General features: G+C 40.8%; 2 protein-coding genes across 9 annotated transcripts in view; one reads left to right on the top strand and one right to left on the bottom strand.

Moving 5' to 3' along the window:
• LOC106654433 (acetylcholinesterase-like) overlaps window positions 1-15,443 on the top strand; it is an 83,387-nt gene that overhangs the window by 52,432 nt on the left and 15,512 nt on the right. For 7 of the 8 annotated variants that reach the window (XM_014374284.2, XM_014374289.2, XM_014374290.2 and 4 more), the window contains 6 exons: window positions 4,435-4,992; window positions 5,793-6,023; window positions 6,165-6,456; window positions 10,061-10,696; window positions 10,772-10,933; window positions 11,526-11,704. In XM_014374284.2, the coding sequence (XP_014229770.1) occupies window positions 4,449-4,992; window positions 5,793-6,023; window positions 6,165-6,456; window positions 10,061-10,696; window positions 10,772-10,933; window positions 11,526-11,704 (2,044 nt within the window). In that variant the 5' untranslated portion in view covers window positions 4,435-4,448. Of the gene's footprint in view, window positions 1-2,670; window positions 2,819-4,434; window positions 4,993-5,792; window positions 6,024-6,164; window positions 6,457-10,060; window positions 10,697-10,771; window positions 10,934-11,525; window positions 11,705-15,443 lie in introns of those variants that run through there. The other variant, XM_023458758.1, reaches the window with a different exon arrangement.
• Window positions 7,429-8,801, bottom strand: LOC111693625 (zinc finger protein 888-like). The gene is made up of 3 exons (XM_023458762.1): window positions 8,557-8,801; window positions 8,369-8,483; window positions 7,429-8,298 (listed from the first exon to the last, which is right to left on the bottom strand). The coding sequence occupies exons 1-3, from the start codon at window positions 8,580-8,582 to the stop codon at window positions 7,468-7,470; spliced, it is 972 nt and encodes a 323-aa protein (XP_023314530.1). The 5' UTR covers window positions 8,583-8,801; the 3' UTR covers window positions 7,429-7,467.

Genomic DNA, 15,443 nt, shown 5'->3' with positions numbered 1-15,443 from the left:
TGACTTTTGAAAATTCAATATTTACATGTTTATACCTAGTAAACAATTCAACATAAAGCAGTTGCTTAAAGTATAAATATTCATTTTACCTACTAAATTCTCTACAATTTCAGTCATCATTTTTGAGGGCTCGATAATTACTGTGTTCAAAAAAGTATAGTTCAATCAACATTGAACCATTGACATCGGTTCAATTTTGAAAGCTCGGTGACTAACCAGCTTTCAAAATTAACTAAAGTCTTTAGGTTAGGTTTTAACTTTAATTTAGGGTTTTGTTTAATTCATTGCGTGAGAGTACTTTGAAAAAAATAAAGTTCTTGCATAATTATCATATGATCTGCACAATTGGATCAATTTATTTTGCTCTATTGTAAAGTGACATCAAATTATAATATTGCAATCATTCAATAGTCGGGTAATAAAAATTTGTTTGGTCCACTTTTTTTAACGTGATAATTCAAGAGATAAAGAAAGCAGGCTGAATTTGATAATTCTCAAAGACATTTTCCAGGATTTCCATTGAATATTTTTCTGGAAGGCTATGTGAATTTCTAAGAACCAGCCAAATCAAGACATCTGAGAACTTTTACAAAAAGTATTCAATGAAAATTTCGGAAAAGTATTTAAAAAAATCGTGTTAGCCCGACTTCGATATAATTAAAAGGTAGTTTAATTTAAAACCAACATCAATGCATATGATAAGAACGTGGAAAAAGTCTCTCTGCGTTCCAATAATGCCTCTCGTGCAGATAATTCACAGTATTTTTCAAAATTTTAAGACGTTATATAAATCCGGCGTACAGTTCAGGAATGGATGTGAAATTAATAGCGTATGTACGTATGGTGAAACATGTCTTTGAAAAGTGATAGTGTTAATAACTTGAATGGGTATGAAAATGACGAGAGATACTCTAAAAATTAGTACTATAATTACTCGAGATCTTAAAATCTTTGTAGCGCCGTCCAGAGAACCGTTGAAAAAGACCTCACTGAAGAGATTTACAAGTGAAATTTTTCCATTCGCGAGTGTACATTTTCACTCGGGCGTCGCAAGCACGTTCGCAGAAATAAAGCTCCTTTCAAAGCCGTTTCCATACATACATATACCGTACACGTGAAATAATATAAGGACTCGAGTCGTGCAGACTCGTGCAGACGGTAGTGCGCAGCAGCAGCAGCAGCGGCAAGGTGCACCAAAGTGCCTAAACGCCCTGCGATAACAGCTCTGCGAGAGCTACCTCGTCCGCACGAGTCTCGTGCGCCGCGCACGACTCGCAACGAGCAATTGATATCATAAATTTTCTGATTAATTTTGCGACGCGTTGGGCGTTTATTAGAGGCATATAGCTTTTACCTCGTTAGACGAGCATATATATACACGTATAAATCTTGTGTACGTAACGAATGGTGCACGACGATGATGGGGAAACTCGTTTATTGGTATATTTACGACGGGCAAATTGAAAGACCACCATTGAGCTAGATAATGTACATATATTTCAAACGCTGAAAGGAAAATTCGATCGCATTTGACTTGACTTTTTTGTTTAAACGTGCGGCGCTTTGTGCTACGACGTCGGTATCCAAGCACGCACGTGACCTCGCACACACGGGATTGATAAAATATTTGCCCCCTCGACACCAGTCCAGCTCTCGGCTCCCAAAGAAAATATCCAGGCAATATATTATATATGTGCCGCCGTGAAGTCGAGTGTGTGCGGGATCTATCGCTTTTATTATCACTCGATATAATAATAAAGCTCAAAGTACGTAATCCACTTACTTTACGATGTAAATGTAAGCGCAAAGCAAACAAACGTCACGGGCTCACACCGGCGTCATTGTATACGCGTTTAAATATTTTTTACGCGTTCCCCCCTTGGGCGTAAATACAATTTCGAAGCTCTCGTCTCCGTACTGCCTCTCTCGCTCTCTTACTCGTATTACGTATTATAACCTGGCACCTCGTCCCTGCGTATTATATACCGAAGAACTCGAAGGCGCTGAATAGGCAGTTCTCGGTGTAAAGCAGCTCCAATGCATTAAATCTGCCTCGAGAACTTATGAGGACGAAACAACTTTGCCGGTATACATAAGAGGACACCAGCTTGCGCATACACACACACACACACACACGTATTTCGTGCGAGTGTGTGCGAATGTATGTCTCCATGTGGATCGATAAAATCCACATTTCCACTTTCAGCTCTGGCCTGCCCATCCCAGAAAGAGAAAGGAGAGCTTGCGAGTTTATGATAGATTTATTCTGAGAGATTTGCCCCCTCTCTATGTCTTTTTCTAGTACGCAGGCCAGAGTCTTCGATTCGTTATGTATGAAGCGGATACTCCGTTAATGTTGTATATAATATGAGCTTATTATATTTTCGTACCTTAAGTTGTTTTAAATATTGTTCGCCATGCGAATTTAGGATATGCTAAAATATACGCATGCTAAAATATGAGTGGTATGGTTATAGTTGAAGAATAAAAATTGTCTAATGGATCATTTTTGAAGTTTGATAACTATCAGACGGAATAAAAATACTAATTTCATAGCAATACTCAACAATTATTTAATGCTTTTGTTTACGTGAAATTTTCTCGTCAATTATTATGATTTTTCTAATTAATAAATAATTCAGTGTGCATTGTAGAAATGAATATTGTGATTGTGAAGTGTTATGTAATCGACTCGATAGTTCATATTAATTTTGAAGTTACAACGGTGACTTTGTTTGTGAATTGTGAATTGTACAAGTATAAGCTTATGACTAATGAGAAACGATATTCCTGATAGAAATGTTCAACATTAACAATGGTCTGTTGACTAAAAAATTACAATTTTTAAATGCTAAGCACATTTTAAAATGACCTGAAATGATAATTCAATTGTCTTAAAAAATTTATACCAGTTTTCAATCACTTTAAATGCTACAATATCAGTTTTATTTTCTATCACTAGATGGTGAGTAGCGGTATATTGAAATCTGCAAGTGACAAAGAAAACAGTTGTATATAAGTCAGTCATATTCATTGATCTTGACTTGATTCCTCGTTTTTCGTCTTTTTTGTATTGTTTTCTACAAGTAGAGCCTAAAGCAATTTGGGCATTTGTTTATAGATAATATTTGATTTATAAGCATTCATATAATAATAATATTAATTATTGTTATATAATAACGAATTTTTATATGCATTCTAAGTATACTATTAGGGTTCATAGGCCGTATAACAGTATAGGCTAAAGACGCCCGTATCGCATCTTTGCTTTCAAAATGAGCAAAAATAGTAACAAAAGTTAAAAAGATGAATGAAAAGAGATTGTAAAAGATATTTTATCGGCTAATGTGACGAGTAAGAAAACTTGGCGGCAAATAAGGTTTTTCGACATATCCGAAATACAAAATTAGAGAGATTCTATCGTTACGATCAGTGACAAACGAGCGGTCTAATTCCGGTAGACAAGGATTTTTCATGTGTAATTGTACAACATCTTGCCACTCAAATAGGTGATTGTGCCGAAAATTATTTTTAAAACTTTTAAGAACTTGCTTAACTTTTTTAGAAATTGCGGTTATTGCCTAAATTCTTAGGATAAAGCAGCAATGCCTAGGTAAAAGCGGTTTTTGCCTAATTGTTACTTTTGCCGGTAACATGTATTTTCCATTTATAACAGTATTCGGTAAACTCCTCCGTCATAAAGGTTTAAACATTTCTATCTATATGATTTTTAATTTTACATTATAACTCAATCGTAATATTACTCAGTATTCGTGGTAAAGATAAACGTCCAAAAAAGTATTGTAATTCCAACTTCGCGGGGTGCAAAGCCAAATTGTCGGAATACAGGTTATATAACGCGTACTTATCACCGCGTGCAGGCGATATGTGCAATTAAGTATACATAAATACTGCAGCTGTTCGCTAGGCGCTACAGGAGCTCATAATACGAAACTCTCACGCGCAGAGCCGGTCTGTGGCTGACGAACGAGGCACGCCAGGAATGTTCCTTACACACTGCTCGCTCGCAAGTCGGGAGCAGCAGCAGCAGTAGCAGTAACAGCTTTCTGAAATTTACCCAGGCCAAAAATTTATGCCGTGCTCGCTGTTGGAATTTCCACAATGAGAGGCGTACGGCGCGAGCTCTAACCGAAAAGCCCCTTGCGATCGATCGCGAGCGAGCTGCAGAGCTAAGTGATTTTTCTTCGATCTGAAAAATCCCTTATTAATTGCCACGAACCTATATATGGGCTAGTCCGATTGTGCGCTGTGCGTCGTGGAATTTAATATTCATTGAAGCGCTCGGCCCATAAGTTACTTCTTCAATGAGAAAACGCTATACCTGGAAAATCTAATGAAATAATGAGTCCTATAAATTATCCAGGCTGCACTTTCTTGGTAATAATTTTGCGAACATTTTTTCGATGCTTGCAGGCTGCGCGGTAAGAATGTCGAGGCATCGCCAGGGCATCGAGCAGCAGCAGCAGCGGCGACATCATCCAACTTCACAAGCTGCACGATGCAGCAGCACAGAACATCGGCTCTGGCGACGCTGGTCCACCGCTCAGGCGCTCTGGCTCCTTCTGCTCGCCCTCGCGGGCGGCGCCCTCGGCTCGCCCTCGCATCGAGGTAGACACCACGCGGCGACGGACTTCGACTTGCAGCAGCTGCAGCACCCGTTGCTGCCGGAGCCGGCCCTGCTGGTCAGCGGTAGCGGCAGTGGCAGCGGTGACGGGGCGGCGGCGGCGGCGGCGGCAGCCGAGGGGCCCGTTGCTCCACCGGCTGCCGCGGCCGGAGCCGTCCCGGCCACGTCGACGACCGATCCGGGCCCGTCGCCCGCGGCCGAGCAGCTGCCCAGACCCGAGCACCTCGACAACGAGCCGCTCATCGTCCAGACGAAGAAGGGACGCGTCAAGGGCAAGACCCTCATCGCCAAAACGGGCAAGCAGGTCGACTCCTGGTTCGGTATACCCTACGCACAGAAGCCAATCGGTAAGAGCTCTCGTACATTATAATAATACATAGCGCGACAATCACGAGTCTGGGCGCCTTTGTGCTTTGTAGATAGATACACGCTATATAATCACACGCAGCGCTATTATATGAACGATCCAATAATACGCTTCATTTAATTTCTGATCGATGCGGAGCTTACGGATTAATTTTCACTGTGCCGCTCGCTTTTATATATAGACGCGACGATCGGGTTCGACGGGCGGCTGCTGCAGCAGAACTTTCCGCACGGCAAATTTATCACCTATAAGTCGCGTGCTTGATAAAACTCGTTCTATCAACTGTAAACTATATTATGCCTTCTATATAGCCGAAAGAACTCGGGGGCCAGTATCACGACTGGGGAACTTTGCCGCGCGCGCGCGCTTGGACTTTTTTTTTCATACACGTACATCTGGGATAATAAAAACTTTCCTAAGCTCTAAGACACTGACGCTCGCGCCCAGTTGGCAGAATAACTTCTTTTTTTATCTTTCTCTCTGGCACTTTTTTTCGTCTACGTCGCTGTGAACTTTTGTTTGCGAGCAAGAGAGAAAAAAAACATTTTTTTTATCATTGCCAGAGCTTTATCGAAATTTCGCCGCCACCAACGCCGCCACGCGACGTTACATTTCCAAAGTTTTTCCGAAACATTCGATTTTAATTGTCTTCGCTCGAGCGCAACACACGACGTCGTCGCGATCGCTTCGAAAAGTCATTTCTTAATGGACGACGAGGCGCGCCGGCCAGTTGAAAACTTCGTTCGTTTATTTTTATGCGTGTCTCGTACTTGTATGTAGGTGACTTGAGGTTTAGACATCCCAGGCCGCCGGACGCGTGGGAGGGCGTGCTGAACGCCACCAGTCCACCCAACAGCTGCGTACAAATTCTCGACACGGTTTTCGGCGATTTCGCCGGCGCCATGATGTGGAATCCCAACACGCCTCTGAGCGAGGACTGCCTCTACGTGAACGTCGTCGTGCCGAGACCGAGGCCGACTAATGCCGCTGTCATGGTATGGATATTCGGCGGTGAGTTCTCTCTCTCTTCTCTGCCTTTTCGCTCTTTCTACCTCCCTCTAGGGGATAATAATTCTACCGACGCCTCTTTATCTTCGTGCACATTGCACCTGTATTAAAAAAAAAAAAAAACTTTGGTCATTGCGGACACAGGTGGATTCTATTCGGGCACGGCGACGCTGGACGTGTACGATCATCGCACGCTGGTGAGCGAGGAGAACGTGATCCTCGTGTCGATGCAGTATCGCGTGGCGAGCCTTGGCTTCCTGTACTTCGGCACGTCGGACGTGCCGGGCAACGCCGGCCTCTTCGACCAGCTGATGGCGCTGCAGTGGGTGCGCGACAACATCGCCGCGTTCGGCGGCAATCCCGACAACGTCACGCTCTTCGGCGAAAGCGCCGGTGCCGTGTCCGTATCCATGCATCTGCTCTCGCCACTGTCGAGGTATTCATATTGCCTATTACACTTTTATTGGTCGTTGATGAAAAGTAAAATGATGGATTAAAAATTTTTTGAAACTTTTGGGCCTTGCGATTAGTTATTGGGGTTGTCGTGAAGGATAAATTGATACATCGTGTAAAAATTCAACTTGATTTCTCTCTCTCTCTTAAAAAAGTAATAGCCTGATCGTTTCGTCGCAGTGAACACTTTGTGCACGACGGAAGAGTGAATTTGCGTTCGTAATATGAACTCATACATGTGGCGCGGGGATGTACTTACGGTACGAAGTTAATCAGAGTCGAATAATAATTGCAAAATAATACATTATATGGTATGAGTTATAATTATCATTATTTGCTTTTTTATCTATGACCACAATTGCAGCTGTGCAATCATCAGCGGATGAAAATCAGTTTAAGAGTCCTCTATACACACTCGGTCGGTAACTATATTCGCGTATTTTGTACCCATTTTTTTCATTTAGTATACAACCTATGGTCTTGAAATTTTGTGGGAGTGATCATGAAACTAATACAAATGTGCCTATGAAGCTATTTTTTCAGATAGTTGAAAAAAAAAATTGTTACAATATTTATATGAAAAAATAGCTTCATAGGCACATTTGTATTAGTTTCCTGATCACCCCCACAAAATTTCAAGACTAATGGTTGAATAGAAAATAAAAAAAATGAGTACAAAATACACGAATTAGTTACCGACTACAGTGTGTATAGAGAAGCCAACCTGCAAAGTTTGGAAACTATTCTTGCTTCATGGCAAGAATTTTGTTTTTATTTTAGAAAATTTTATTTTATTCTAGAAAGGTAAAAAAAGGTTTTTCACAATAAGAACATAATTAATTGCAGTTTGAAGTATTTTATTATTTATTAAAAGAATAACGGATCGTACAGAATAAAATATTCGTGTGAAGGATTTTTTTTAATTTCGTAGTATACTCATGCTATTATAGAAGTCTTTAACATGTCCAAGCGTTTCCAAACAAATATCACGTTTCTAGAGTTTGCTTCGATCATGTACTGCATTTATGTGCCTTTTGAGTATACTCTGGTATCCAAATGATTTGCGACAAAATTCACATTGGAAGGGTTTGCTACGATCATGAATTGCCTTCACGTGATTTTTTAGGTCATATTTACGATTAAATGATTTGTGACATATATCACATTCAAAAGGTTTGTCATGATTGTGTACTGCATTTATGTGCTTATTCCGGTTACTCTTGCATCCAAATGATTTGTGGCAAACCTCACACTCGAAGGGTTTGCTTCGATTATGTACTCCATTTATGTGATATTTGAGGTGATGTTTAAGTCCAAATGATTTGTGACAAATGTCACATTCAAAAGGTTTGTTACGATTATGTATTGCATTTATGTGACGTTGCAGGTTACTTTTTTGTCCAAATGATTTGTGGCAAATTTCACAGTCAAATGATCTAATGCTCTTATGCGTCGTATATCTTTTTAGATTTGATTTTTTCGTATAAATTTTTCGATAAATATTATTTTTATCAGATACTTTATTTTGATTGCTTTTAACAAAATTTTCCACTTTTTTATATTCACTACGATTCCATCGGAAATTGAGTGGAAATTGACAATTATTATCGTAATCAAATTCCTTTCTTATCAAAATTACTACATTTTTTCCATGCAAGTCATCTGTCTGATTTTCGTCTTCTATTTTAACGTTCTGGTATTCAGTTTTATAGATGGTCGTCGAAAAAGACTTTGGTTCAAGTTTAACATACTTACACTCCACATCTATAAGTATTTTTTCATCTAATTTTTCCTGTGACGCCATAACCTCATTTATGTAATTAGCCTAAAATTAAAGTTGTGTTATAGTTTTTGACAGTAGAAAATTAGAAGATAATTCAAATTATTCAACTCACTGATGATTGATAAAAATTAAATGTTTTAAAGTTTTTTGCTTCACAAGAGTCCACCAAATCTAAAATATAATCTTCACCTGGATTCAGCCAGGTAACGTTCGGCTCTTCCTTCACCCTGAAGAATAGTTAAGTTTGATATTGATCAAGTTTGAATAAATATAATGGCATTCGGGTTAAAGAGGTTTTACCTTACTGTGTCCTCTTTGCTTTCCATATTTCCGTGATTATATGTAATAACTGTAATTTTTTATGATTATTCACGCCTTGAAAATATTCGAGGTTATACGCCTCAAGTAGTTAACATTGAACCTCGAATTTACCAATTGGTAAACACTTGCTCCGGAATTTAGCTCTTCGTCAGCGACTGAAAACACTGTATGCTGGTATATATTAGCGAAGTGATCCCGCGATTGTAATAGCTCCTTCTCGATACATTACCCTTCAACCATCGATATAATTATAGTACTTTATGCTACGAACGGGGATAAGCTTTTTCTGCAAAACGAGTAATTGTAGCACGAGCCGAAGGCAAGTGCCATCCAGAGTAGATACTAGATAGTATAGATGAGCTGCTACGCTCTTGTATTTGTAGCTAAAAGAGAAGCGCTAATCGATCATTTTCATTTAAATATGATCAGATAATTCCGATAATTTTTATGGATTTCTTGCGCACCCAATTGTCAGTAAATTTCAAAAAAATGATAAAAAACTTTTTTAAAATTAAAAATAATTTTAAGAATAAAAATAATGTTTGGCGTTAATATTCATTCGTTTAGAGTTTTCGGAATCGCTAAAATAATTGCTTTACCGTGTAATATATCAATGTATTTAAGATATTAATTGATATAAAATATAATTTTGCACACTTTACAATGGTAAGACTTTGTTTTATAATGCACCGCATCGATGTAATTCTTGAATGTATAAATTCAAATTTTAATTTATTAATTGGTATTAGATAGCTATAACTGAGTTTTATAGACGTTTCCGATTTTGGGAAACGAAAAATAACATTTTCAATTAAATTTCGACTATTATATAAGATATTTTCATTTAATTTAAAACTTGACGTTAGCCAAGACACAAAGTGTAAACAAAGTATTTTTTACGAGATATATTTGAATTTTATTATAGGTACGATTCCCAAGAGATTTCCCAGCGCTTTTTACAATCCTTGCAACCATAAAAGAAATTAAATGAGACCGAAAAGTACTTTTTACGCTGTAGCCTCGAAAATCTCCACACTTACGCGAGATGCTCCTCGAATCTCTCCGAGCGAGTGGTTACGCAAGGTGTACATATATTTCACACATCGCACGTAGTACACATCTTGAGGGGCTGCAAAATCGATGCGGCGCACGAGTGCAGCTGCGAGCGCGTAATCTCCGTAGAAAGCCTCAGCCGCATCGAATCTCGTATCTCATCAGCTTAAGTAAACGTGCTGCGGCGCTTCTCGTCGGCGCATCGTATATATTATATATATTGTGTATGGGCGATCGCGAGGCACGCGTCAAAAGCCCATCTCTCTCTCGCTCGCTCTCGAGTGTCCGATACGCTCGAGCGATAATAGCGCATCGACACCGTGGCCGATGCTCTCGCTCCTCGATGATGTATTATCCATCTCTCGCTCAATCTCCGATATATATACACGTATATTATAATGCAGACGGGGGTGTGTTTGTGTGTTTATAGGCCACTGTTCCATCAAGCGATAATGCAGTCGGGCTCGGCGACGGCCCCCTGGGCCGTGATATCGCGCGAGGAGTCGATAATGCGCGGTCTGCGGCTCGCCGAGGCCGTGGGCTGTCCGCACGACAAGCGCCAGCTGCGCGAGGTCATCAATTGTCTCATCACCAAGGACCCGGTCGAGCTCGTCAACAGCGAGTGGGGCACCCTCGGCATCTGCGAGTTCCCCTTCGTGCCGGTCATCGACGGCTCGTTCCTCGACGAGACGCCGGCGCGCTCCATGTCCAGCGAGTCCTTCAAGAAGGCCAACATACTCATGGGCTCCAACACCGAGGAGGGCTTCTACTTCATCATCTACTATCTCACCGAGCTGTTCAGGATCGACGGCAAGGAGGACGTCAAGGTGTCGAGGGACGAGTTCGTGCGGGCGGTGAGCGAGCTCAATCCCTACGTGAATCAGATCGGCCGCTACGCCATCATCTACGAGTACACGGACTGGCTCAAGCCCGACGATCCCGACGCCAACAGGAACGCCCTCGATAAGATCGTGGGCGACTATCACTTCACGTGTAACGTCAATGAGTTCGCCACGAGGTACGCCGAGACTGGAAACAAAGTTTACATGTACTACTACACGCATAGGTGAGTATAAGGACGACAAGGAACTCGAGGATGAATGAGGAAAAGATTTTGATTATAACCGACGTTTTCACACAGGTCTGTGAATAATCCATGGCCAAGGTGGACCGGGGTCATGCACGCCGACGAAATCAGCTATATCTTCGGCGAGCCCCTGGATACGGCAAAAGGCTACACGCACGAGGAGATCACATTATCCAAGAGGATGATGAGATACTGGGCAAACTTTGCCAAAACTGGGTAAGAGAGAGACTCGCTGCTACTTTTGCCCTGGTTTTTTTTTTTTTTTTTTTTACAACAACAACATGCTCGTTGTTGTTGCTGTTATTTTTGCTGCCGTTGTAGCAGCTGTTTCGCATGAAAAATGAATGCTGAATTTTCCGAGGAGTATTTTTACCAATTTCAGTTTACGGTGCATATACCTTGGCTAACTAAAATTTGTTTCTTTCTTTTTGCGGACGGAGCTTGCCGGTATATACGTTTTTAGCATATTTCGCGGCTCCTCGGGCATATTTAACGCGGCGCGCGTATAGTCTGGGGAAGAAAAAAATAATTCCTCCAGCGCTTTTGCGTTGGAAAGTTTTTTTCGCGGTTATAAATATACAGAACTCACCAGACAGAAGAAACTTAGCCGAGCCATATTATTTTTTGACGATGCCCCGACGTGTTACATAAATTGCAAAAGTTTTTCTTTTTTTTTGTGTGCAAGCGAATCTCGAGCACTTCGCGTTATAATATAATATATATTCATATAAGAAAAGAACATGGCAGAGATAAAGCAGAGAAGAAAACAGAAACGAAATATTTATATTGCGGATTGTTGTTAATCAAGTGATCCGAATCTGGGCGACGATGGCTCATCCTGGACGGAGACGACTTGGCCGGTGCACACGGCCGAGAAGAAGGAGTATCTGCAGCTCGACACGAACACGACGCAGATTGGCTACGGGCCACGATCGAAGCAGTGCGCCTTCTGGAAGAAATATCTGCCCCAGCTGCTTACTGCGACCGGTAAGTGTGTCTCTCTTTCTCCTCCTCTCTCGTTTTTATGAACTTTGCTTATTTCAACTTTTACTTCATCGTCCCGAGGTATACACCTCGAAGGGAAAAGAATCGGAGAAAAAACTTTTCGCGACATAATTCAATCAAACTTTTGGCCGTGTATAAATCTCGCGCCGGCGACTTTCGTTCGGGATAATCTTTTAATTAAGCTCGCCCCGTGCAATTGAACTGTAGGAATCTATTAGCTCGAATGAGGTGGCCTTGAAATCGAGCGACGGCTTACCCCCCGGACTTACTCGATCGTGAATCAATAATCACCGGGGATAAGTAAATCGCAGCCTTTGCTAGAGACAGGCTCTGCATTCCCCTGTACTCGGATCAATTTGTCAATTGCCTCTAGGTTTTCTTTCTCTTTATCTGTTCTCACTTTCTCTGCGTGTCGTGTATACATATATAGGCCGCGTTTAGTTGAGAAGGGAGCAAAGGTGTGGGTGACACCTGTTGAGTCGTAAGTGCATTCGGCGCTAACACACTCAGAAATACACATACTCACATACACACACATTCACACACACGTAGCCACACCGCAGCGCGACTCGACTCTCAAGGGCCTCGGATTTATTGTCTTTGTACTCGATTTTCGAGAGCCTCAAAGACAAGTAGTATGTGATTTTCTCTCTCTTGGCATTGCGCTAGCTTACACACGTACGTACACCTGCCCTGTCTGTATAACACGATCCTGTATCGTGTAACTGCATACGCAGCTACCCCGAATCCGATTCGGAAGATTAATTTTATCATCTGAATTCGACGTTTGACGTTTTGTTTGTATACACCATTCGTCACTTTTATCTCGTTCGCAGCGCTGCAGTACAGCCTCCCTCGCATCGTCGGAGATAAAGGATCTGAAATTGAAAATTTTACGTGGAAAAAAAATGCAAATCGAATGTACGTGCTTCGAAAATAAACAAAAAAAAAGTAGAATGTAACGGCTCTTTGTTAGTTAAATATTGGCTCAACAAATAAAGTGCGACTGTTTTCGCTAGATAAGATTGCATATTGGAAAAATTTGTATACTTTGCTAAAGCTTATCTACCGTATATATTTTCATCGATATATATATATTTTTGGCGATTGGCACTGCAAAATTTCCAATTCATGAATGCAAAAATATGTGCCAATGCACGGCCAATGAATTCGAATTTTTATTATTACTTACGCGCGCAAATATTCTTTAATTAGTTACACTTAATGGTCTCATCGGAGGTTTTCTTTCTGGTTCTACGATAGCTTGTAAAAGTCAGCACAATCTTGACTTTATGATATCTATGTCTCTTTAGCGGAAAAAAAGCAAGGAAAAAAGAAAGAATACTCGGGGCCATCAGAGCTAGGATGGAAAAAGGAGTGCCACGAGAGAACAGAAGGAATGAAAAGAGACGTCAAGAGAGAAGCTAGCTAGTGAAATGCAATTTCCCGTGTGCGAACGGTAATACAAGAGAAAGAGAGCAAAACAACGAAAAGAAAATCCCCGAAGCATTTGTCGTCCGAGGAAAAGGAGAAACGGAAGACGAAACGATCGAGGCGACAAAAACAAAACAAAGGGTTACATGATTTATTCAGTAGTTATTGACATATCTATACATGGCCAAGCATCAGCAGCAGATGATGATGTATATACGAAGAAAGGCGGAAAAAATTGGCAAAAAAAACACAAAGTATCGAGGCGAAACTACTATATACGAAAATTTTTTTTGAATAAATCGATTTATTGAACAGTTTAAGAAAACGTGCATACACACGACTCTCTCTATGCGTGCTGCTATCGTACTTTTTCAGTCGAAAATTTTCTTTGCTGAGAAGACGAGTCTCTCTCGAGTCGAGAAGATATCTTTCGAGAGAAAAGTCTTGCAGTCGCCGTCGCACGGACTGACGTCGACGAGTGACAATGGAGCTTTAATGCTCTCTAAACAACGCACAGTCGACGCGTGTATTATCCTGCAACACTGCAGGAAATACCACTGCTATGCTTTTTGCCGCGTGCTACTTACACTCGCCTAGTAGTGAGTGAGAGAGAAGCTCAGCCTGGATACAGAAGCAAATAATTATACCGACTTTGCCCCGACGCTGCAGTTTCTCTCTTGCGCTCGTCGAGCGGCATGTATTATACACTTGTGTAAACAGACCCCGCGATGAGAGAGAGATAGAGAGAAAGACAGACGCGTATGTATTTCGACGCTGCGCTGCAACGAGAGAGATACGTAGTATAGTATGTACGTCGTACATCGTGTGCAGTGCGCGATGCGTATGTAGCTGTGTGCGCGAGCCACGCTCGTCTAAAAGCCAAAATGCCGAGGAAAATACACCCGAGCTACTACTGCTACACTACTGCTGCTGCAGCAGTGGTATGTATGTCAGCCAAGATTGTTTTCAGAGACTCAAATGGACTGAATTGTCGGAGATATATATTATATATACCTATACACGCGTACGTATACTCGCGCAAGTCGTTAAGTAGTCGTTACACGAGCAATTAAACGAAAAATAATTAAAAAATTTTATGACTCGTAATCGCGATCGTATGTAGCTCTTGGCCGTCGCTCTTTTTTTTTTTTTTGGTCTATCGGGTGGATTCGAGAAGCTCGGAGTGGCTTCTTTATTACGCGAGCTTTTCTATCGTTAATTAAGCTCTCTCTCGCTCTCGCTTCTACAGTCACTTCAAGTTGGGAGACTTTTGCTCGATAAAGGGCCGTGCCGCTAACAATGCGGCGAGATCTCGGCCCCGAGATATTGCGCGCGATCATCGACGCGCAGCGAAGCGGCTAATTAATCACTTGCGCCTCGCGTATTATACGTACTATTATATATGGGTAAGGCTCAGAATTTTTTAAATAAACCTGCGCTCGTATGTCACCGATCTTGACGCGCTTTTGGTATGTTATAGTACATGGTAAAAAAGACCCAAAACCAAAATTTTAGACCCCCTCCCCCCTCCTACCCCCCACTTCCGGTATAAACGTCCATTTTCTATCTATATTTTTTCTGAAGGCCTGAAGCAATTAAAAAATCTGAAAAAATTCACAAAAATACTTTTCAACAATCCAAACAATCTTGAATTTTTTCAGATTTTTTGAGTGCTTCAGGCCTTCAGAAAAAATTATTGAAAATTTTGAAAATTCATATACGGCGCTACGATGCAATACAAAGCCCGATCTTTTTTTCCACTTATTTTTGACATCAAAATACATAACCTCAAATTTTTTCAGATTTTTTCAGACAGAGCGCTGGCGGTTTTTAGCCGAAAAACGCCCTTTTTTTACGAAAATAATTTTTTTAGGGCGATATGAAGCTTTAAAAAATCTGGAAAAATTTTTTTCTTGTTTTTCAGGTCAAAATACATAACCTTGAATTTTTTCAAATTTTTTAATTGAAGGCGATAGCATCTATGGCTGAAAAACGCTATTTTTATGAAAAACGGTTCCTGGAACCCAGAGGTTCCGGTAAAAAAATTTGAAAAATTTTTTTTCGAATTCCTTGTCAAATTTTAATAAATTTTGACCGTCGCAAAATTTCGATTGGAGCCTCCTAGCTCATTCTAGAGCATAACAAAGATTCGAGTGAAATTCTGAAGACATCTGAAAAATAATGTAAATTTGATGACTGTCGCGTGAAAAATGCACAAAAAACACGTAAAAATAGGGCCTTTTAAAAATTGTGGTAAATGTGGGGGAGCTATGGCAATCTGGTGTGG

This window comes from Trichogramma pretiosum, unplaced genomic scaffold, assembly GCF_000599845.2.
Source record: "Trichogramma pretiosum strain Unisexual culture from Peru unplaced genomic scaffold, Tpre_2.0 scaffold95, whole genome shotgun sequence".
In the NCBI taxonomy this organism is placed as follows: Eukaryota; Metazoa; Arthropoda; class Insecta; order Hymenoptera; family Trichogrammatidae; genus Trichogramma; species Trichogramma pretiosum.
This window is presented reverse-complemented; position numbering and strand designations above follow the sequence as displayed.